At 35.5% G+C, this 22,932-nt stretch overlaps 1 protein-coding gene across 1 annotated transcript in view; it reads right to left on the reverse strand.

The window, feature by feature from the left end:
- Nucleotides 1-5,542: 5,542 nt before the first annotated feature.
- FER (FER tyrosine kinase) overlaps nucleotides 5,543-22,932 on the reverse strand; it is a 147,136-nt gene continuing 129,746 nt past the window's right edge. The window contains exons 18-20 of the mRNA XM_027656837.1: nucleotides 13,268-13,422; nucleotides 9,979-10,101; nucleotides 5,543-6,927 (exon numbers count right to left, since the gene is read on the reverse strand). Of these exons, the coding sequence (XP_027512638.1) occupies nucleotides 6,785-6,927; nucleotides 9,979-10,101; nucleotides 13,268-13,422 (421 nt within the window). The 3' untranslated portion in view covers nucleotides 5,543-6,784. The remainder of the gene's footprint in view (nucleotides 6,928-9,978; nucleotides 10,102-13,267; nucleotides 13,423-22,932) is intronic.

Here is a 22,932-nt window from a genome sequence, read left to right on the forward strand (position 1 = left end):
TGTATAATCACTAGTATAAGTAAATATTTTATGATATAGAGAACTCAAATTTCTGAAAGCAAAATGGATGACAATAATGAAAATTAACGCTATCTGGAAAGGTCTGTTAAGAAGAAGGAAGTTCCCAACAAAGCTGAGTTGGAATTAAGTCACTGCTGTTAACTTTAAAGGTACTGTTCAGATCTGGTCTGACAGCAAAATGATTCCTGTCTCAAGGATATTTAGCTTTATATTGTTCCCTTGGTGGAGCAGGATGTTCTGTATTGTAAACTAGGCAGTCAAGAATGTTGTTCTACTGATGTCTTTTATGATGTGGACAATTTACAATATGGTTAGGGTCTGCAACTTGATTAAAAACATGATTTGAACGATAAGCTTCACCTGGTTTCATGCTTACTTCAATTTTCATACAAACATATTGCCATAGGGATCAATGTGTAACATCCCCAGATTATTTCTGAGTCAAACAAAAGCAGGACTATATTTGGACTTTTCTGTCACAAGCATAACTTTCTTGGTAAGTGAAAGGGTGCCATTTGTGGTACGTGGAGCCATCAGAATTAGGAAATGTTTGGGAGATGCAACAGTACAGATTATTACAGCAGAGCTCAGCTACAAGTGTAGGATTACTGCAGCCCTCTCAATTTCAAGTATAGAAAGATTCTTTAAGAATTGAAACAATATCTCAGAGTGAAGCAGCTTACATATCAGTAATCCAAGAATTTTGTATTACTACTGCATTTAACAATTATGGAATTCTTCATATATTGGGAAAAACTGACCTAACTACATATAAAGACAAGACTGTGGATCTTTTTGTTTTAGCAATGGAAACTTCTGGCTCATACTTCCAACATCTGTAATCTAGAAGGAATCACTGATCTATCTGACTTTTCTTTTAAAAAGCCTAATTCCTTTACATTGATGAAGAGTTTCAATGGCTGGCTCACTTACTGTATTCACGGAGCTTAAATTATGTACTTATCTATAAACACCTGCATTTCTAAAACTAGATGATGCTTCCGAATAGCAGAAATTTAGGATTTTTTCCAAGCCTTCTTTGGTCAGTGTGAATCCTAGGCTAGCATACTGGTTTACAGGCCATACTTATCTATAAACACAAAGCCAGTTATCACAAGTTTTATTTACAGAGCATTCCATCCTGGGAAGAAAGACTGTAGTTCATGGCTCTTCTATGTTTTCAATTTATGACCCCAGTCAACTATATTTGAGGGCTTTATTTATCCATTTTTTGTAAGTACAGCTAACAGTTTTTGATTTAGAGAAGGCACACATATCCAAGATCTATAAAAGAACTACTCTTTCATAGCTATGATCTGAAACAGCTGCAAAATAACAATGCTTGTAGCTGGTGACCTAATTAGTCTTTTACCTCACAAAAAACTCCCAACCAAAACATCTGAAAATTCTAATTTAAGTCTTGGCTAGATGATGCCTGAGAAAATGGTGTTCTAAACCAGGCAATAGCATAGAACTGCCTCAAAATTAAACAACTCAGAGTTAACACCCAAGTTCCATACCTGGACATATATTCCAGTTGAAATTTTATATCAAAGAGACAGAGGGACATAACAGGGACATAATCGTAACTTAGGGTTGGTGGTGAAGATAGTATTTCCTTGGAGAGAACAGTAACTACATCTCTGAATCTTTCTGTTTTATAGATCAGTAGTAAGGCTGAGACATAGGGATTGCTTTTGCGTATTTGACAGAGAATCAAAATCAAATTGGACTTTGGAGTCAAAGCTGTGAAATTCAGGGGTATTAGCTGCTGATTTAAAGACAACATCTGGCTTCCAGCTCTTGTTCTATGTGGTGCTTATTATAATGAGCACAATTACTCTGATAACTGAACATGGACACTACCAAAAACATGGAGCTACCAGGCAGATCTAGCTGGATTTTCAAGGACAGTCTTCCCTTCTTTGGTCTAAAAGTAAAGCTGGGTATTAAAAATGCACTAATATGCAATTCTGAAAAGCGTGTAAGAGCTGGAGATCACAGGTAAATTATCACTTTGAGGAAAGAAATGGTAGCAATACTTGAAAGACTGTTCATAATGTGACTAGTGAAAGGATTCTTCTGTTTCAAGTTGGAGCTTTCCACTTTTGAACCTTATTTATTTAATTAGGATGGGAAACTATCTCAGGGGATAGCTACTCCTAAACTTGATAAATTTCTGAGGTTGATGCATTTTCCTAGTAAGTTCTTACTGATGATTTTTTAAAGACTGTTTTTTTGCGGTTTTGTTTTTGGGGTTTTTTTGGGTTTTTTTCAGTAAATCTGCAGAAGGAAAGTGGAAGATAACATTTTTAATAGGGCTGATGTTTCAAATTTACTACATCTCTCTTAAAAACTGATGGTTGTTTGGACCTTCAGCAACACTGGACTTGTCCTGTGCTATGTAATTACTGACTGAAGTCATGTATTACTGAAAGTGAAGGATTGTATGAAAATGATTTTAAGAGGAAAAAAACATGTAACTTGGTGGGTAGCAGGGGTATTCTTTCCTCACTTGCCTAGCAAGAATGCTTTCAACAATATCCCAAGTCCTTTTGTGCTTTAGGGAAAAAAAACCTGTTCTTTTAATAGCAAACTATTCTATGCTTGGTCATAAAAATGTTACGAATACAAGTGCACTGGCATAACAAACATTTCTACTACCTTCAAACAGAATAGTTACAGAAAGTGGATTATCTCAGTTAGCCTCTTTTTATTTCATCTTTATGAGTTATCATTTGTGACAATCAGCCATTTTCAGAACTGCTGCTCTTGAATATCATGTTTGATGACATTATTTACACACTAACTTAGGTCTTCAAATATTGCACTCTCTCAAGTCTGTCCGTAGCACTGACATTTACAGGATACGACAGCAAGAATACTGGAAATAGGGTTAGTATTTAATTACTACTGTTAATATTTGTGCAGCAGCATATCTGGGGAAATTTGGGAGGTAGGGGGCCTTTTTTAAATGCTTCTGACAGTTTGTTACTCTGTAACCTCAGAAAACTATGGAAGTTTTCTCCTTTTTTCTCTATAATGGGTTCAAAAGGGATAACAAAATAGTTATAAGAGATAACAAATAGGAAACTTCATATTAGGTTTTAATGATGTGCTTATAGGATTTAAGTAACCATAACAGGTGGTCAAAGACATGGATGAAAAAAGTATGAATAACCTAATATTTCCTTAAACAGTTTTCTGTTTCTCATCAGTAAGAACAGGCTTTGCAAACTGCAGTTCTTACTGAATAGCCTCGTGGTGATGCCTGTCCCAATAACAACTTCCAAAAAAATTTTAGGCAACTCTGCAAAAAGGTATATTTTTGTTAAGAAGAAATGCAATATAACTGTAGTTGATAAATGAAAAAGTTCACTGATTGGTTTTCATAAAAACTAATGAAAATGTACATTTCTAAGATAATGCCTTGGTATGATGCTAAATCTACAAGATCACCCTTTGCTGAAACAAGGTTCATGTTCAGCAAGACACTTTTCACTAATTTACTTTCCATAAAAGACTTAGGAATCCTTATGATTTCACTGATGACTGGACTTCAAAGTGAGTATGTGCTTATTTTCTAGTGAAAACAAACTAAGGATGCACTTTTTGCCCTTCAAGAAATGTTCTTAAACAGATGAATGCAATTCCTAGGAAAAACATGAAATCAAAATATAACCTGTTGAATCCCCTCTCATGTAACAAGCTGGGGTTAACAGTATTCAGTTTCTCCTGTTAAACAAAAATTCAGGATTCCCTCAGGGTCCCCCTGGTTGGGATAGTGCCAGTATAAGAACTTATTCTGAAATGCATACTTGCAAAAGAGACTGTATCTGAACTTCTTTATGAGCCAAGTGACCAGCATCTGGCTACCTAATGCAAGACTAAGTCATCAGAAGATCATGGATAGCAGATATGGCAGCTTTGCTCCTTGAATACCAAGTCTTTCTTTTAAATTTCAAGGCATGGGAGGCTTGCTTGTGAATTCGCCTGTGGGAAGTCCACAAAAACATAAAACCAGTATGACACATAGGAATGGATTTCACTTCCTAAATTGTGTAGTTTCAACATTTACAAGTGAAATGTGATGAAAAAGATCTGCCACAAACTGCCAAATTAATGATACGAAAACAGTTTCAATAATTGAAGAGACAAATACCTGTGCTGAAATTTATTTTATACCCATAAACTCATTCTGGTAATGTCCCAGTGTTACTAGTTTTGAACTGAACTGATGCCTACTTGAGGAACAGTAATAAATTTTCTTAATGCTGTAGAAATCCCAGGCTTCAAAAAGGTTTTAAATTTAAACAGAACTGTGATACAAACTACAAAGGTTAACTACTTCAGAATAAAATATTAGTCCAATTTTTATCTTTCTGTGAGAGTCAGGATAGTGACTGGTTAATTTAAGATAAAGAAAAGAGTATTTAATTTTATAAAAATAAAGCACTATTTCTGTGCTGTCAAGAGGTCATATGGCAGAGCAACAGTCCATCTCTTTAACAGAAGAAGAACATTAACTTTCCAGAAAAGCTATGAATGCTGATAGAGAAGACACTGTTATCCTTTCTTGCAGACTTTAGTGATGCATACATAAGGGCACGCAGTAGGGTGAATCTTGGATTTTTCCAAATGATTTTGAAACATTCCTTAAATCTTAGTACACTTGCACTTGCATTAGCACACTAGCAAATTAAGGCACAAACTCTGTGTACTACTTAGAAGCATACAAACTAACAAGAATGTTTCCTATTGCTCTTGAAAAGTATCTCTGGGCTACGTGAAGTACAGAACTAAGTAAATATATCCAGTACACTTATAACGAAGTTTTAATTTATGCCACCATATTTTCCAAGCACTACCTTCATGGGTGTATCTATATATATGTTTCCTTAGCTCCAAGAAAAAAATCACTTAAGAAATGCAAGAAGCACTCACCATTCCTGACAGTATCACCTCAAATACAGGTGATGTGCTCCCACACAACCATTCACTGTTGTATTTGGACACTAACTCCTATGTAACAAACTCTTCTAGACTACACATATTTTGGTCACACATAGTCCTAAACCACCACTCAGTACTACTGTAAATACACCTTAGAGAGCAAAAATGATTTGGACAACAGAAAAGCCACCTTAACAGAAATAAAAATGTAATGTAGCCACTGACTTCACTCCACCTCAATCCCACTGTAACACTGCCCTAAAATATAGGGCTAATTAACATTCCAGATGCTGTGTTACTCATAATCCCTGTTTCTACTTGCAGTAGCAGCAATTGGTATCCCTTGATCTGAAAAAAATTTAGTAAATTCTTAGAAAAATTTCAAGCACCTTAATGCTGGAATTCAGACCAGGATAGTGTCTGTAACCTGTTTCTATTTCTGTGTAGAGCCCTAGAAAATAATTCCAGCTGTAAAGAGGACCCAGAGTCAGAGTAACAAACTGTGCATTTCCTCCCTCCCCCTACTAGTATGCTTTTATTCTTTCTGGCCTTTTTTTTTTTAATACATATATATATATATATATATACACACACACACAAAAACACAAGGTTTTAATTCCTGGTGAATTTAAACCTTGTTTATCCCCAATCTTTTGAAATATGATTGCAATTAAGTAAGAAAAATAGAAAGTTAGTATTTCTACTCTGCTGTTCCCAGCCTATCAGAGGCTTTAAAGATGCTTCTTTAGTTTTGGTTGCTTGAACAACTTCCTCATGCCATACAGAAGTAGTGTTTTGCTTTGGACACTGTGATGGAATGTACTTTTGTTTAACATAATCTTTTGCAGGCTCCAGCTGCATTCTGAGAATTTTTACCAATTTAAGGGAAAAAATCAGGATTGAAAAGGAAATCTAGGAAAACTCTTTAACTCCTCTAAGATCAATGACACTCTTTATCTGCTGCTATCATTGGTAAACCTCTTTTTCTTGGCTACTGCTTTACATATTCTTTGGAAGGCAGATGATTTGCAGTATTTCTTAACATATGCCATTAAGACTTAATATTGGTCTTTTGTTTCTTAAGGAAACAAATATGTCTCACTGTGTAAGAGACATATTAATGAATTCTGATGGCATCGTAGGAAGAAAAAAAAAGGCATGGCTTAAGTAAATCACATAAAAAGTTAGAAGTATTTCTATAGTATGGTGATAAATGCACAAGTAATTCAATCTGTACAGAAAAAATTCTGGATTTTACTGTTCAGTAAGCACATCTGCATCCAGAATCTGACTGACCTTCATCCTTAAAACCAAGTAAAACTTCAAAATATCAGCTGCAGAAAGAGTTTTAAAAAATATAAAAGTTTCTGGTTGAAATACTTGTCAAAACTGTCTTCAGTTGTAAGGCCAACATGTATGGCAGTCACTACATTAGAGTGATGACATACAGGACAGGGACAGCAGAGTGAGAACACACCTTAAGGTAGAAAAACTCTAAAAAATGTCACTTGCTGTAAAACAGATAGAAGCCACAGTCCCTTAAATTTATAGTATCTGCTTTCCTATGTACATGTAACCTAAATTACAGTATTACTGTAACTGGATATATAGCATTTTGCAGTATGTATCTTTAACGCAGGTGTAGACATCACTCAAGATGGTATACATGGATATAAAAAAACCAGTTAATTTCAAAGTAATCCTAGAAGAATATTGCAAATAATGTTCGATAAATGCATAGTGTTTGAAGGGAAAAATTACTTCACTGGAAAATAAAGTCCCACACACTGAGTTTGGCACTTGTTTGTCACTATGTCACTTTCTTTTTGATTGAAGATAGCTCTTTCTGAATCTCACTGAATTTTGGCCGGTTTTCTGGCTTGTAGTCCCAGCACCTCTGCATTATTTTGTATATTTCTTCAGGACATTTTTGTGGTGCAGACATTCGGTAGCCTAGTACACAAGAAAATGAGGAAAATATTAAGCACTGAAAACCGATATTGTGTATATGCGTACTGACAAATCTAATAAGAAAGAAGCAAAGTTCAAGATCATTGCCTTAAAAAAAATCTTCAGGGCAATATGAGGAAAGTCTTCAATATATAACCTATATGCGATAGATAATTATAAAACTAGTTAAAGCTCAGGTACCAATGACATTTCGGTTGTTCATGGTAAGTTGTCAGTGTGCTTCTCATCCCTTAGTCAGCAACCTGCATAGATTTGTTTCCTGTACCTTAGGAAGTAGCATCCCTCTGGTTTTCAAATGTGTTCCCTTTTTCTCCTTTTAGTGAGGAAATCAATAATAAAATGTTTATAATTGATGGGAGTAAATTTCTTAGCTCTATTTGAAAATGGATAAACTTTTATTCTCATGCCTCTTCCCTTTTCTAAGAAGTTCCCTCCCCATCTGAACTTTTGTAGTTTATGTTTCCTTTCTCCTGTTTTCTTCACTTTTTTATCTTCCCAGCATTTAAGACTTTCTCTTCTCGTTTGCTTAGATAGGTAGTGGCCTTCCACACCTCTCTGCTGCCATCAGCTGAGGGAATTCTCTGACTTGGTGATGAGCAGGAAAATGGACAATCAGTTAAGCAAATTAGCAGCTAATCATTCAAAAGTCACAAGTAAATGGCCATTTAAGCATATCATCAATACCCTGGACCAAAGAGGTGTACTCACAGCAAGGAAGAAAACTTCCCAATGAGTAGGAAGTTGGGAAAAAATGCCAGGAGGACTGTATGGATGAACAAGGAATTCCTGGACAAATTCAAATACAAAATCAGGTAATGGGAGGAACAGAGAAACACTGTCTGAGGACCCAAGGATGAAGTTAAGAAGGACAAAGCCCACATGGGATTGAATCTGGCCAGGGGTGTCAAAGACAACAAGCAGGGTTTCTGTAAGTATGTAGGTGACAAAAGGAAGGCTAGAAAAAAATGTGTGCCTACTGCTGAATTGAGGTACAGCATTCAGCAACATAGGACATGGAGAAGGCTGAGGCACTGAATGCTTTCCTCACCTCAGTCCTTGCTAGCAAGACCTGCCTTCAGGAATCTCAAGCCCCAGAGACCAGGGTTAAAGGCTGGAGTAAGGAGGATGTGGTGGAAGAGGACTTGGTCAGGGAATAGTTACGTAAACTGGCCCTGATGGGGTGCACCCATGAGTGCTGAGGCAGCTGGCTGATGTCACTGCAAGGCCACTCCCAATAATCTTTCATCCATCATGGTGACTACTGGGAGAAGTACCTGAAGAGAGGAAAAAGCAAATGTCACTCCTATCTTCAAGAAGGAGAACCTTGGGAACTGTAGGCTTGTCAGCATCACCTTGTTCCCTGGGAAGGTGATGGAGTAGCTAAATGCTTGAAAAAATTGCCAGGAATCTGAAGGACAAGAAAGTCATCAGGAGTAGTCAGGCTCGATTCACCAACAGCAAGTCATGCTTGATCAGTTGGAAAAACTTCTACAATGAAATAAGTGGCCTGGTATATGAAGGGAATTCACTAAGGCTTTCAAAACTGTCTCCCATAAAATCCTCACCAAGACACTCTTGAATCATGGGCTGGATGACCAAGAAGTGGAGTGAAAACTGGCTGAACAGTGAGTCCTGAAAGGAGGTGATGAGTGGTACAAAGACTGGTTGGAGGCCAGTAACTAGAGGTGTACCCCCAGAGTTAGGACTGGGTCCAATCCTGTGTCACATCTTCATTAATGATCTGAATGATGAGGCAGGTTTGTACCCACCAAACTGGGAGGTGAGGCTGATACATCAGAGGGTTGTTCTGCCATTCAGAGGGACCTGGACAGGCTGGAGAAAGGGGCTGACAGGAAGTTCAACAATGGGAAGTGCAAAGTCTTGCACCTGGAGAAGAAGAAATGCTAGCACCAATAAATGCTGGGGGCTGTCCAGCTGGAAAGAAACCTGACAGAAAGGGACTTGCAGACCCTGGTGGACACCAAGGGATGAACATGCACCAGCAATGTGCTCCTCCAGCAAAGAATGCCAGTGGCATACCGGGTTACATTAGAAGGGTCAACAAGATGATGGAGACACTGGAGCATCTTTCCTATGAGGAAACGCTGAGTGAACTCAAACTGTTCATCCTGGAGAAGAGCAGGCTCAGAGAGATCTCACCAATGTATATAAACACCTGCAGAGAGAGTGCAAAGAGGACAGAGCTCTTTCCTGTAATGGGACCAGAGGTGATAGGCACACACTGAAACACAGGGAATTCCTCCTGAACATCAGGAAACACTTTTGTGAGGGTGACTGACCACTGGCACAGGTTGCTCAGGGAGGTGGCAGCATCTCCATCCCTGGAGATATGCAAAAGCCATCTGGACACGGTTTTTAACTCTTTGTTTTAAATCATTTAACAGTGTTAGTAGCTTAGAGCCTATTTACAAATTACACAGTAGTACTATGTAGAGCAGGAAGAGTTCTGAAATGTCAATAAAGATGATGAAAATAAAAGTCCTGAAATCCTGCTCATAGTTATTTGCTGTTTTAAGTAAAGCCTTTTGATTATTTTATAAAAGACAAATGTGTCTTCCAACACTCAAATAGCTTACCATTCTCCACCATAATTGCTCAATCTTTCTATGAACTGCTTTAATACAGAAGATGGAATGATACAGGTTTTTTCTGGCAGTTTAGAATATTTATACCTGCATAAGCATAATCTTAATTCATTCTGGTCAAGCCTCTGCTTTGCACAGCAGTAAATCCTTCTTCTCCATCTTACCTGTTGGTTTTGCAACAATGAAAGTCAGCATGCTGTAAGTCTGCCATCCCTTAAGTTACTGGTCAGCATATTCCTTTTATCAAAAGGCCAATATAGCACTCGACTCCTCCCAGAGAGCTACATTCAGCAATTTAGAAACCCTCATATTATTTTTTATGAAGTTGTTACATAACTTGTATGTTATTTCTTTGCTGTTTTATACTGTATGCACTATATCCTTATGGATCTATACAGCATTTCTTTCACTCCCTATGAATATTTACCTTTCTCAACTTGTTCTCGTGCTTGCTGATTGGTCATTCCAGGGTATGGACATACTCCTAAACTGAATGTCTCCCACAAAAGGATTCCAAAGCTCCATACATCACTCTCAGATGTGTATCTCCCTAAGAAAAGGAAAGCAAACCCTCAGTTTAACATACAGAGAAAGTAACATTTCAGATAATTATGGCCCAAAATTTTCTGTAGAGGTAAAGTGTTACATTGGCAAGAAAGCTGTAACTAGTAATATACATTCTGCAGACAACACAGTCTTCAGTATCACATTATCAAACAAATTATCTTAAAGACAATACCTAGGAATAATATAAGCTAACCTAAAGTTCTACTATTTAATAGACCTTAGCATGTCAGTTATTTGCATGCAAGTTAAGAGTTTGTTTCCTCCTTAATGTACAAAAATTTCTTTTAATACAAAAGGATAGAAAAATGTTAGTTTTTCTCCCCTTGTTTATGATCACTTTTAATTAAAAAATGATTTTAAAAAATTACCTTTCCCAATTCTTTAATTTCACATAGCAATGAGTATTCTCAGAGGAGCTACCACCAACACAGTTTGTAAGCACAAGGAAGGCCTGGTTCTGATGCTCTGAGAAACCGATCTCTGAAAATGAAAGTATGGCTGGATCCTGAAGAACTGATGCACCCAATCACTTAAAGGAAAAAAAAAGTGCCCTGCTGGTTCCATTACCTTCAACTATGCCTCTGAGATAACAAAACAGGTAATTGATAGATAATTGAATTCCAAGCCTCCTTATGGAATGACAGCTTTCTATTACAGCAAAAGGAGAGATCTTGAAGCAGATCTTTCTGTTGTCCCTGATGGATTCACATTAAGAAGGATGGATTCACATCAGAAAGTTAAGGCTCCTAGCCTTTTGCAGCAGGATCAGGGAAAATGTTACCTTAAAAATCCATTTTCAACATTACTTTCAACACTTTTCATGACTATTCTTTGTTCCATACTATTACTTTGTATATATGTGCCTTTATTCTTTAAAAATACCTGCTTGTGAGTGTATTGTTTGTTCATCTCTAATCATCCAACAACCCAACTAAACTACTTCTGACTAGAAAAAAAGGGAAAATACATGTAAATTACAGTGACTGCTGATGACAGTGATAACTGTTCTGATGTCAGAAAATTCAGTTTACTATTAAGACTAAATATCACTTCCAGCTGTGCCACGTTGGCCTGTGTGCCTAATAGATGCCAATTATAGACATTCACTATGCTCTTTGTACTAAGAGTAGTTTTCTTGTCTATGTATCAACTCCCCACAGTTTGGCATTCAGTAATCTAACAATTTTCATTGACAGCATTCAGCAGATACAAGATAGGTGATTAGGGTGTTTTTTAAAAGAACATACAAGTTCTGCACAGTTAATTACACTTTCCACTATTACATTATCTGGGAAAAAAAAAGAAAGGCCTGTTCAGAAAAAACAAACAAACAACCCCATCACACATTAATATTAACATCACAACAGCTGCAAGTAATGGAAATAATATAGCTCCAAGCAAAAATAATGGTATGGAATGGCATTTGCTTATGACATCTGACACAATGCCCTAACCACTCCATTTGCCCTAATCTGGTTTCTAGACTTCACAACTTGTGTTTTTTCTTAATTTAAAACCTTTTAGTGACTGCTTTTAATTTGTAATATACATTGAATTCATCAGTGACTTAAAAAAAAAAATAACTTTTTTGCAGTCTTGAGCACTTTAGCATTCGAGTAATGGTTATATGGCCCTATTCCTCATTTTCTTCCAACTCTTAAATACTGACATTAAGGACAGACATGTCCAGTGGTTGCCAACTGGTTTTGAAATACTGCAGATTCAGTTCTATTCTGATATCTTAAATACTTTCAATCTTACCTACAGAAATCAATGCAATTCTTACGACCATATTATTAGGTTCGAAAATAGTAAAACACAATTCCATTAGTTTTATTCACATCTTTCCCAGAAACCTTTTATGACATTTTGAAAGTTGAATATTACACTACTGAACACATTAACAGATGTTTGAGAAGGCTTATTTTCCAAACACTACAGAAAATTACTTATAGCTGCTTGAATATGTATGTCTTTTAGGAAACACGAAATAAGTATGAAAGACAGGTTTCCATAACATGTGAAATATACTGTATGCATTTCTGAACCAACAAAAATAAAAATCCAAATCACCTTTCATAGTTGATCAAACATCCAAAAAAGTGTTTCACCAGTGAATGTTAGCAACACTGAGACCTCTCAGAATAATTGGTAATATAGGATCAATTACTGTAACTAAGTTTATTATTATACTGTAACTAAGTTTATTATTAGTCTTTCAAAGGGATGATCTGTTTTATTGTGTTATGTCATTAACTGCTGCAAAAGCATTAATGAGAGGAAACATTTTGCTATCAACCATAATTCACAAACTTATTATTTCCAATGCATGATTTCTGAAAAAGGGCTTTAAGAGATGGCAGAAATATTTATAGAAACTTCAAATGAAAAATTTAAAAATTTTTTTTTCTAAGTACTCAACTAAAGAATTGGTTGAGAGAAGTACATTCAGAACATGCCATCATTTATTTTAATGTGTTGCTTCTTCACAGCCCACTTTACCTACAAGAACTTGTTCTTCTAGATTCACGCAAGATAAAAAGCTAAATACAGTAGCTTCTCTTTCTGTTTGGGAACTATTACCCATGTAGTATGGACATTTCTCTTAGTAAGAAATAATGGATTTTTACACCCAAGATAACAGCCTAGCAATACACTAAAATGCAGGTAAAGAAAAGCTGCAGTTAAAAAAAAAAAATAGAAATCAGTGACTGTCCTTTTCACCAATGCAATGAATTATCTAACACAGTGTTTTAGTACATTAACACTTTCTACCATTTCCAGTGAGGTGCTAGAACACTCGCTGCCATAAATATGCAGAACTTGCCATTCATTTTGCTAATGATCATGATTTAGATGACAGATGAGTCTGTCTATAGAATGAGCCAGCAACATAACCAAAGCACTATGCTATTGCTGCATAACAGCAATTCTGATGTTCCTGCCTTATTTTTCTTGAAGGCAAACACTGTTTCTTACGTAAATAAGACTGAAAAATTAAAATTATTTTAAACATCATTTATTTTGAACTGGGGACTAGGAATATATACATATATACTCAAAATATTGCCCATAGTGTGGTCCTGGTGCTCCTTACTCTACATTGGATTTTCTTTTTCTTTTGCGAGGAGATACAGGTATATCCTTACCATAGTTCAGAGCTTCTGGAGCAGTCCACTTGATAGGAATCTGCTTTAGGCCTGATGATGAGTACACACCATCATCCTCCTGCCGGGACATTCCAAAATCACTTATTTTCAAGATGTTGCTTTCACCTACCAAGCAGTTCCTTGCAGCCAGGTCTCTGAGTTAGAAAAAGAAATAAACACCCACATTTTTACATGTTTGAAAGTACTTGAAGTAATTTAAAATGGCTGAGCCCCTCAGCCAGGATGGTGGCAGTTCTCCGAAAACTTATTTACAACGGGGTAAAAACCACTTCACAGAAGTTGTGGAAAACTGCTGAGGAGTGATGGAGAGGGGAAAAAAGTGAGAAATAATCTGTGAACACCAAGGTCACTAAAGAAGTGGGGACAGACGCTCCTGGTGCCTCAGCAGAGATTCCTCTGCAGTCCACAGAGAGGACCCAGAATGGAGCATGGGAAGAGTGTGAGTGGGAAGAAGGATAGAGGTGCACTTATGGATTGACCATAATCTCCATTCCCCATCCACCCCTCAGGGGAGGAGGTGGAGGATTCCAGAATGAAGGACTGCCTCAGAAGAATGGAAGGGTGTGGGAGGGAAAGCATTTCAGTTTTTGTCATTATTTCTCACTATCCAACTCTATCACAATTTGTAATATATTAAATTTATGTTACCCAAATTCAATCTGTTTTGCCATGATGGTAATTAGTAGGTGATTTTCCTGTCTTTATCTTGACCTAGAGCTTTTTTGTCTTATTTACTCCACTGTCCTGTTGAGGAGGGGGAGTGAGAAAACAGCGATGTGTGTCTGGCAGCCAGTCAAAGTCAACTCACCATAACTGCTCTCTGTGGTCACAGAAATAAACCCGCAGATAAACAAATCAGATCTTATGCAAAATGAAACAAGAGTCGAAGAAGCATCCTTAAATGTGTTCCAATACTTACAAAAGAAGACAGTGAGAAAACAAGGAAATGGCTCCATCTTCTCTCTGCCCATCTTATCTTAGTATTAGAGTTTCCATCAAAAATAAAAAGCTACTCAGCATAGGAAAAGGAATTTTGGCTCAGTGATGAAGCTTTGAAAATCAAAAGCCTTCCTTTCTGTCTCTTCATCTCAAACTTGTTTTTTTAGATTAGGAGACAGAATGTCATAATACTTCATAAAAGACCTACTGTGGCTTTTCCACATGCATTATAAACATACTAAATGCAAAATATTTTTAAACTAAATTTACTGTGTTTGTTTTCAGCTTAAATAGCTAGTATGCTCACAAATGGCTTGTCTTATGTGAATATTCCAGAAAAGCTACATTAAGTTTAATGTTTTGGACTGCAGCCGTAGCAGAGTTTTGAAGTGAATCCCCTGAGCAGTTAATGCACATCCCTTGGTTTTTGAAGAATGACTTTGGTGCATGCAAACTTGATTGTTCTTGGAAGAAACTAACTTAGAATTCTGGTCATTATGTGTACAGAACTTGCTTCTATAGCTAATGCAGAAGGAAAGGTCTGAACCAATGACAGACAGCTTCAAACACTATCCATGGTGGGGACATTAACGACAAAGGACTGAACTATCTTTAGTCTAAAGTAAAAGCCTTGAGCCATATGTAAGGATGCTGAACTTCATACATCTCTTTTGATCAGCTCATCCATATTGGATGACATTATGAGATATGAAGACAGAGCCTGTGTATGAGCCTAAATACTATAACTTGATTTAAGAATTTTAGCATATTTGACTCACACAGCTTTTCTGCCACTAAGGACATTTATGGCACTTGAGTTTGATGTTACAGTGATATAAATGAAGTTATTCTTGCAGTTTGAGAAGGTGGACCACTCAAAACCATAGTGCATAAATACGCACTATGTTACATAGTTTGATATATGGTATGCTACACTTAGCATGTGGTATTGTTATATATAGCTATATTGATTAAAGTAAGAGAGCTGCAAAACAAAATCAAATTGTTATTGCTTATACTCAAGTGTGTAAAAAGTATCACCATGAAACTTCAAGAATTTATGGTTTAGGTTCCAATCATAGTTCAGTAATTAGTTTTTTTATCGTTTTACTCAATATAGTCTAGATTTTACAACTGATGCACATAAGCAATGGAAAAAGTAATGAGGTCGTATCCCAGAGAAAATTTACAGTTAATTGAAACCACTACTACATCTTCCTACCTGGAGTCTGACCTAGTATTTAAACATGTTCTGAGTCAGATTAAGGAAAATCTATATACAGAGCTGCCTTAGGTTTATAACTCATGCATAAGTATGATTATTAGGGAAATGTATCATAAATAGTGCACAGTAAGATTATGCTCAGTTTGCATAATTTTCATCTTTTGTATGTGAGTTTTCTTTTATATTCAGAATCATCTAGAGAAAAAGTTTTTCATCCTTACTGAAAATTTACAAAAACACTTGCATGAATATCAACTGGTGCCTGTGGGAGTTAGTAAAGTATGTGACACTACACTCAGGATGTACATAAATTAGCATTAGATCTTTCAAAAGACCACGGACACATTAAGTTTTTGCTTCATGAAACAGTGTTTTTCAAGCTGTCTATCAGCTGGCAGTGGGTTGCACAATTATACTATTCAAGCTGCCACGCTGCACACAAGTGCCAAGGGAGGAATCATGAGCCAGTGGTCAGCTAATGGTCCACAGCTTGTGCTGATGGACATAACTATCACCTCCACCATGAATCGTATCAGGTAGAGAAGCATTTTCATTGTCACCTTCCTTGAATATAAGCAAAATCTTATGAAATAATGAGTTCCAAGCTATTAAAAATAAGATTAAAAAGGATAATTACTAAACTTAACTTAGTAATAAGGTTACAAATAGCAAATGAAATGTAGTAGTGCTTATTATGAGTCTCACAGTATTAATAACTTTTTCTGCTTTTAGCTAAAACTGTTACATTTTTTAAGCTATAATACTATGTATTACTTTTAATACATCATTTGTAAATAAAGTCTTTTAAGCCCTTAATATGTTCACTTCTGACATAAGCAAATTTGCCTTTTTCCCATCTTCATGAGTACAGTAGGCTCTATCTCTCACTTATTTAGAAAATACTTTAGATGTGATACTTTCATTCCTCAGGTATACAAATGTCCTGAAAGAGTGTCTTGTTAGCATTTCTGCCGTCATTTTACATCTGTTCCACATCCTCAGGATTTGTTGCTGAATTTTACAGATATATATCTATTTGCATGCTTAAAAGCATTTTTAAAAACATTGTTACACTGAGAACTACAGCTACATCAAGTTTGGGGGTTTTTTTTAGTATTATTCTGAAGGTTTGGTTAAGATTTTGCTATATTTTTCAATCAAATTCTTGACTGTTTCTCATCATGTTTGACAGCTTCCTTTAAAAGGATGTTCATATTTTTCAGCCTAGAAACAAGAGAAAAATATAAAAGATGCTTTTGGTCATTATTACAGAATTTATAGTCAGAATATGAAAAAAAATTGCATCAGCAATTATGACATCCATTGATTTAAAATAATAAATTACAGCTTTAATTTTCTTCCAGTTTCCATGATTCTAATTAATTTCTATTGGCTACAAATAAAAGGAAGTAGTTCTAGTATAATATTGTTAAGGGGCTTATAAAAAACCCTTTACTTCTTAACCTTTCATATGAAATACACACAACAAGAGTTTCATTCCATATGTGTGATAAGCAACAGGAATGAGGGAAAACAAGAAAATGTAAATAACAGGGCTGATGACCAAAACCAATATTAAATCAATATTAAAGATAACATCAATGTTAAATACTTATAGTAAATTAGGACTCTTTCTACATGGACATTAAAAACCAAACCAAAACAACAAAAACCCCCACCAAAATCAGCTATGTTCTATTTGTATTCTTTCCCCTGAAAAATAAGTGTCTTCCTTCTCCCTAATGTTGCCTAAGGTCAACATCCTGAAGTACAGATATAATTGCATGAAATTAGGTGTCTCTGTTTGGAGCATTTTTTTTCTTGTACAGCATTTGCTACTTACTGCAGTAATTCCAAAACATCAGTATTTCTCTTTAACACCGAACGCAGGCAAATATTCTCTATTTACAATGTTAAAGCTCTACAAATTGGGCACAAATTACACCGAGGTTCTGTAGAATAAGTTCCTTAGTAAAAGAAAAGCTGACTCTCACTATTTAATACTAAGATTATGTAAGCTCCTAGTGCTATTAGAAAAGAAGTACCTTCCTCTCAACTACTAACAAATAAAAATTAGTGTGTAATTTGGAAATTCTCTTTTTAAGCACTGCAGTGCAGTCCCTGTCAACACAAACAGAACATCTACTAGAATCATTAATATGGGTTGAATATGCTCAAACTGCAAGAGGTAGCTCATAGAACTCTGCTATTTGCTATTGAATTTGTGTTAAAAATTCTATAGTCACTTAAAGAGGAATTAGAGGAAATTTCTCTATGCTGGGAGTTGTTGCCACCTGGATTTATATCTGTCAGTAAAGATGTAAACCTACTAAACTTTAAGAACACATTTATACCCTTTCCCCATTCTCCTTCCCCCATCCCAAAAGAACTACAGAGCAAGCAGTATGCAGTATTTCAATGGAATTCCATCAGTTAAAGAAAATCAAAACAAGAGAGTAAACTCCTCCTTACTAAACCAGCAGCACAGACTGCTAATTAGCCATTTTATATCCCATTCATGGATCATGCCACTAAAACACTCCTAGGTGATAAAAGCAAGTAATTAATTAGTGAACAGGATCAGTTTATCTCCTCTGCACATTAAATTCAATGAAAATGTCTATTACCTAAACAACAAAAAAAGGCGGGAAATGAAACTAGAAGTGAACTCACTGGGTTTTTTGTGGACTGTAAGACACTACCTCACCTTCTAACACCTGAGGTAATTTCCACTGGTGTCTAAGTCAAAACACACCTATTTCAGAACTTCCTTAATATGCACATGCTGCTACTTTTGCTGTATGTGGAGAGCATAGTTGGGAAAATATTAGAGGTTCAGAAGCACATCCTTCCAAGCATCCTATATTGTCTTCCCCCTTTATACTCTGTTTTAATTATTTCTTCACATTATTTTAGCTATCACATTATGAATACCAATGGAGCAATATTAACTGCAATGCTAATAATTTCTCTCAGTTCCTCATATAATTCAAGCCAATTTTTATCTTCCTAGATGAACACTGCTAGGAAAACAGAGAAAGTCCCAGTTAGATGCAGTAGTGATTTCTCAATAATGTCAGGTGCTCTGCTTGCTGTCCAGAGTTTTGGACATTGCTCAGTTCTTCTCAACCATAAAATGAGTAACTTTTCCCACCTCACAGCATTAGTGACATGCAATTACTACTTCTAAAGTACTTTGCAGTTTTCAGATGAAGGACTTGAAAAATCTTGCAAAAAGGACTCCAAAGAAAAAAAGTAACAAAACAACCCTCTCAAAACTGTATTCAGGAGCTGAACTCAATTGTAAGCTTATTGTCTGCCACCCACATATGGCTCAAGGGACTATGCAAATCTATTGACACATTAGAAAACTTTTAAGTTCTATTCTGGTAAGCTACTATTTGTCCTCCATTTTCCTAGTAGGGTAAGGTTTCTGTACCCACTATTTTAAAAGTAATAAAGATGGGCATAGTACACAATGAGCAGTTTCTGAGGAGAATCAAAGCAGTAGACTGTGAAGATGGAAATGAAGCAATAAATTGCTACATCATCTATTCCTCCTCTCTTTTTCGTATTTCTGTGATTGTCTTCCTGGAAAAGAAACATTCCTATCAGCAGCATCTAAATATTTTTTATCTGCATTGTTTCTCAGCTGTTTTAGAACTAAACAGTTATTGCCTGTATTCTTCAGAACAATTATTCTGATGAAAACAACATCATAGTAATATCAGCCTCTTTGCATTGATATCCCTGTAGATTTTTATAACTGATTTTTCCTGTGCACTGTTGATTACATGTAATGTGCTGAACAAAATGGCTAATTTTTCCTCCCTTGTGCTATATCCTGAAATAAAAGTTTGCAATTAAATTTCTTTTGTGTGGTTATTTATTTCTTTTGTTTGGCAGGAAAACTTACCTTATGTTCGTCCAACGTGAATAACTCAACAGAAGACATTATTACTCCCTGTGATTTTATAGTATTATTATTCAACATTCTGTATGTAGGTGTCTATTTCCTTTCTAAAGTTACAGGAATCAAAGACTTACATACATACGTAATATAGCCATGAGACAGCCCTTCACAAGTGAAGTTTGTACAACTGTTCAGTAACCTATCCTGCCTCCTCATAAAGTAAAGGTTTAGACCACAAGAGTGACCTTTAGCAAAAAAAAATTTACAAAAAGCAATCCTAGTGATGGTCTTAATGAAAACTAATGGTCTGGATAGTCATCAGACTGGAAAACTGGTAACTTTATGGAAATCCTACAGTATTAGGAACACTGGAAAATGAAAACCACCTTCTGGAAATCCTTATGATAGGACAGCCAGAGGAATAACACCACTGCTGGGTTCCATGCAACCACTCCCATGCTCTTGGTTTTTGATAGAATCGTTACAGAACACAGTAAGGACAAATACAGATACATTTATGAGATTTCTAATAGTCCTTAAAAATCTATTTATTATTAATTGAATTATAGGGGAACTTAAGTGTCCAAAAAGTATTTATCCAAAATGGATAATGAACAAAGATGTACCAGAACATAAGTTTACACTTTGTGCTTGAGAAATCTACAGTGGATTTACATCACAATCACAATGTTGTCCATTTCCATAATCAGTCATACAAGTTGAATGTACTACTCATAGTAAGACAAATATCATTTTCAAGCAAAACTTTCCACTTTATCAATCACAGAAGCAACACTAGAGTACATAATTGTGATAAAATGTATATTTTTTGTGATATTATCATGGGTTTATTCAAACTGTGCGATAACACAAAACTCACTACAATGACTCTCCTTGTCCTTTTATACAAGGAGGATGACTCAATTTAGTTCTTAATTCTGAATTTAGTTCTGAATTAATCTGTTTCTTATTCTACTCTATAGTATAATGTCAAAATATCACTGATTTGTCTGTTCAGCAGTATTACATATCTGTTTACCTTGTTTACAAAGCTTGGCAACATCCGAAGAGGAAGACTAGATATGGTCGGAGATCATATTCACTTGTCCATTACACATCAGTGATAGGAAAGCTTGCAGGCTGGATTTAAAGAAAATGTCTGGAGTAGCTTCTATTGCTAACTTTCTGATGATTATGTTTTTTAGAAAATAAATTTGTCATTCTATTAAACAAAGTGATTTTCTAATGTTAATATTATAAGTTAGTAAGTTTAAAAAACAGCTGAAGACTAATAATGTAAAGCTGAGCACGAAGAATTGAAAAACTCTGCAAGTGTCCAAGAAACCAAGAAATTCAAAAGCATAATTAGAAAATGGGTTAGTTTTTCATCACCTTTTTCACTAGAATAAAATAAGCTGACATAATAATATGGTAATTGCAGGGTTTTGCAGGTCCTAGTGAAAAAGGAAGTATTTTAAAGTCTGTCTTCTCAGGTTAGTTTTACACCACTGGTATATATCAAAGTTCATGCAGGCAGCAACTTTACCCACTATTGCTGTTTCAAGAGCTAGGACCAGCAATGTTTTATTCTGGAATAGTTTAAGTTATCTCTACATGCATTTCTATCACTTATATATACTTCTGCTCCTACCAGCACAGGCATGGATTAATATTTCAAAAGTAATAGATAAGCATGGACTAAAGTTCATGATTTTTTAGTAGATAAAAGTATTTTATATGGACTAGATTCCAAGACACTTTATTGATGAAGGTAAAATATGTAAAGCCAATAATCAGGCCACAAAGAAATGAGATATCCAGCATAATTAAAGTATAACAGACTACATATTTATGAAAATAATACACAAAAAATAAGAAAGAAAGCATATAAATTAGGTCTGATTACAACTCAAAAGGAAAAAACAGAGCAGAGAAGCAGCAGAACCGAGTAGTGCTAGACAAAACGGTATTTTATGGTGCAGTCATAAAATTTGGGGCTAGAATATGAAAAAAAAAAAACTTCTTGATTTTTTTAAGAGACAGTCATATGGAAAGCAATATTGAAGAGAGATCAATCAACCACAATTTAAAGCAATTATTCAACTAGAATGTTTCTTACTTACAGAGGCAAAAATTTAAATGGATAGCACAGGTATCCATTTATGCCAGCTAAGCATTCTTAGCAATGGACACCATTGACAAAGATTTACAGTAATAGTTCACTAATTTATAATTTTCTAATCAGAGAAAAAAATGTAATTTGCACCCTACAATATCTTTTCTACTTATAATCAAAGATTACCAACAAATGTTTAATGGCACATTAGGATATTTTAGTATTTTAAAAATAGTCAGTTTTGTAACTGTTATAAAATAACACAAAGATGGATGAAAATGAAGCTGAGTAATAATTTACTAATTTTCCTACACAGCTGTGTAAGATTTGCAGTTAGCTTACAGAAATATGTAAGAAATTTCATGTGGCTAATACATTGTAGAGAATTACCTACAGAAACTGGAAGGAATAAAATTACACTAATTTTCTGTAAAGTAACAAGCTAGGAAATAAATTGAATCACTGTCCTGCTTTTTGTTGCTGTTATTTAAAATCCACAGTGCATTTCCTACCTAAAAATAAAACATAAATGTGGAAGAAAAAACATGGCATTTTTTTCTTCACAAGAGGAAGAAGAAAGTGATGGAATGTTGATGCAATTTTAGTGAGTACCCAAAGTAGGAAATGTGGAAGAAACAAAAGCTGACAGTGTGCTGATTAAGGATCATGATTACGTCTCGCATTGATAACAGGAGATGGGACAGGACTGCCATAGCTTCTGGAAACTGGATGAACTCACATGTATGTGCACATTTTTCATGGTAAGATTTCACAGCTGGGATGAGTCAAGGCATAGATATTAATAAGTCCAGGGGCTCAGAGTTCAGCACCTACTGAACTCTATCCTTTTTGTTCTACTAAAATTTCATGTCATCTCGTGAAGTCATCTGTTACAATATAAAATCCAGACTTCTATATTTAGCAGTAGCCACTCTGTCTCCAGTTGCTGTCTGTTGAATCATGTTCACTCATGTACAGTGTTGACTGCCTATGGATCTGGAGGGTTCCATTTCCTACAGGGATTCGAAGTTTGTTGGAGGTGAAGAAAACACTTTTGTGTGCTTAATCCAAAGACAGGAGTAGAATGAACTACTAGAAAATTATTGCAAAGCCATGGATTTACTACCTGGCTATTATTCTGAAATATTTCCATACACAAAACCATTCTGCCATTACACTGTGGGTACACAGGATCCTCTTTGCCTTTTAACGTATTACATTCATTTTAGCATTTGCTGTGTGCAAAGGCCATAAAATAACCGAAGTTCAGCTAGTCATCTGCTAAACTTCTAAATCTTCCTATTTAAAGAGATTATGGGTAAATAATTTCTTAAAAGAGGAGGTGTTATAATACATGGCAACAAACTGAAGTTTCCTGTTTTCATTTAGCAGCTTTGTTAATGATCTGAAGGAAAAGTCAAACAAGAATTTAATTAGATTTCCATACCATA

The sequence above is a fragment of the Corapipo altera genome, unplaced genomic scaffold (genome assembly GCF_003945725.1).
Source record: "Corapipo altera isolate COAL_440 unplaced genomic scaffold, ASM394572v1 61281, whole genome shotgun sequence".
NCBI lineage: Eukaryota > Metazoa > Chordata > Aves > Passeriformes > Pipridae > Corapipo > Corapipo altera.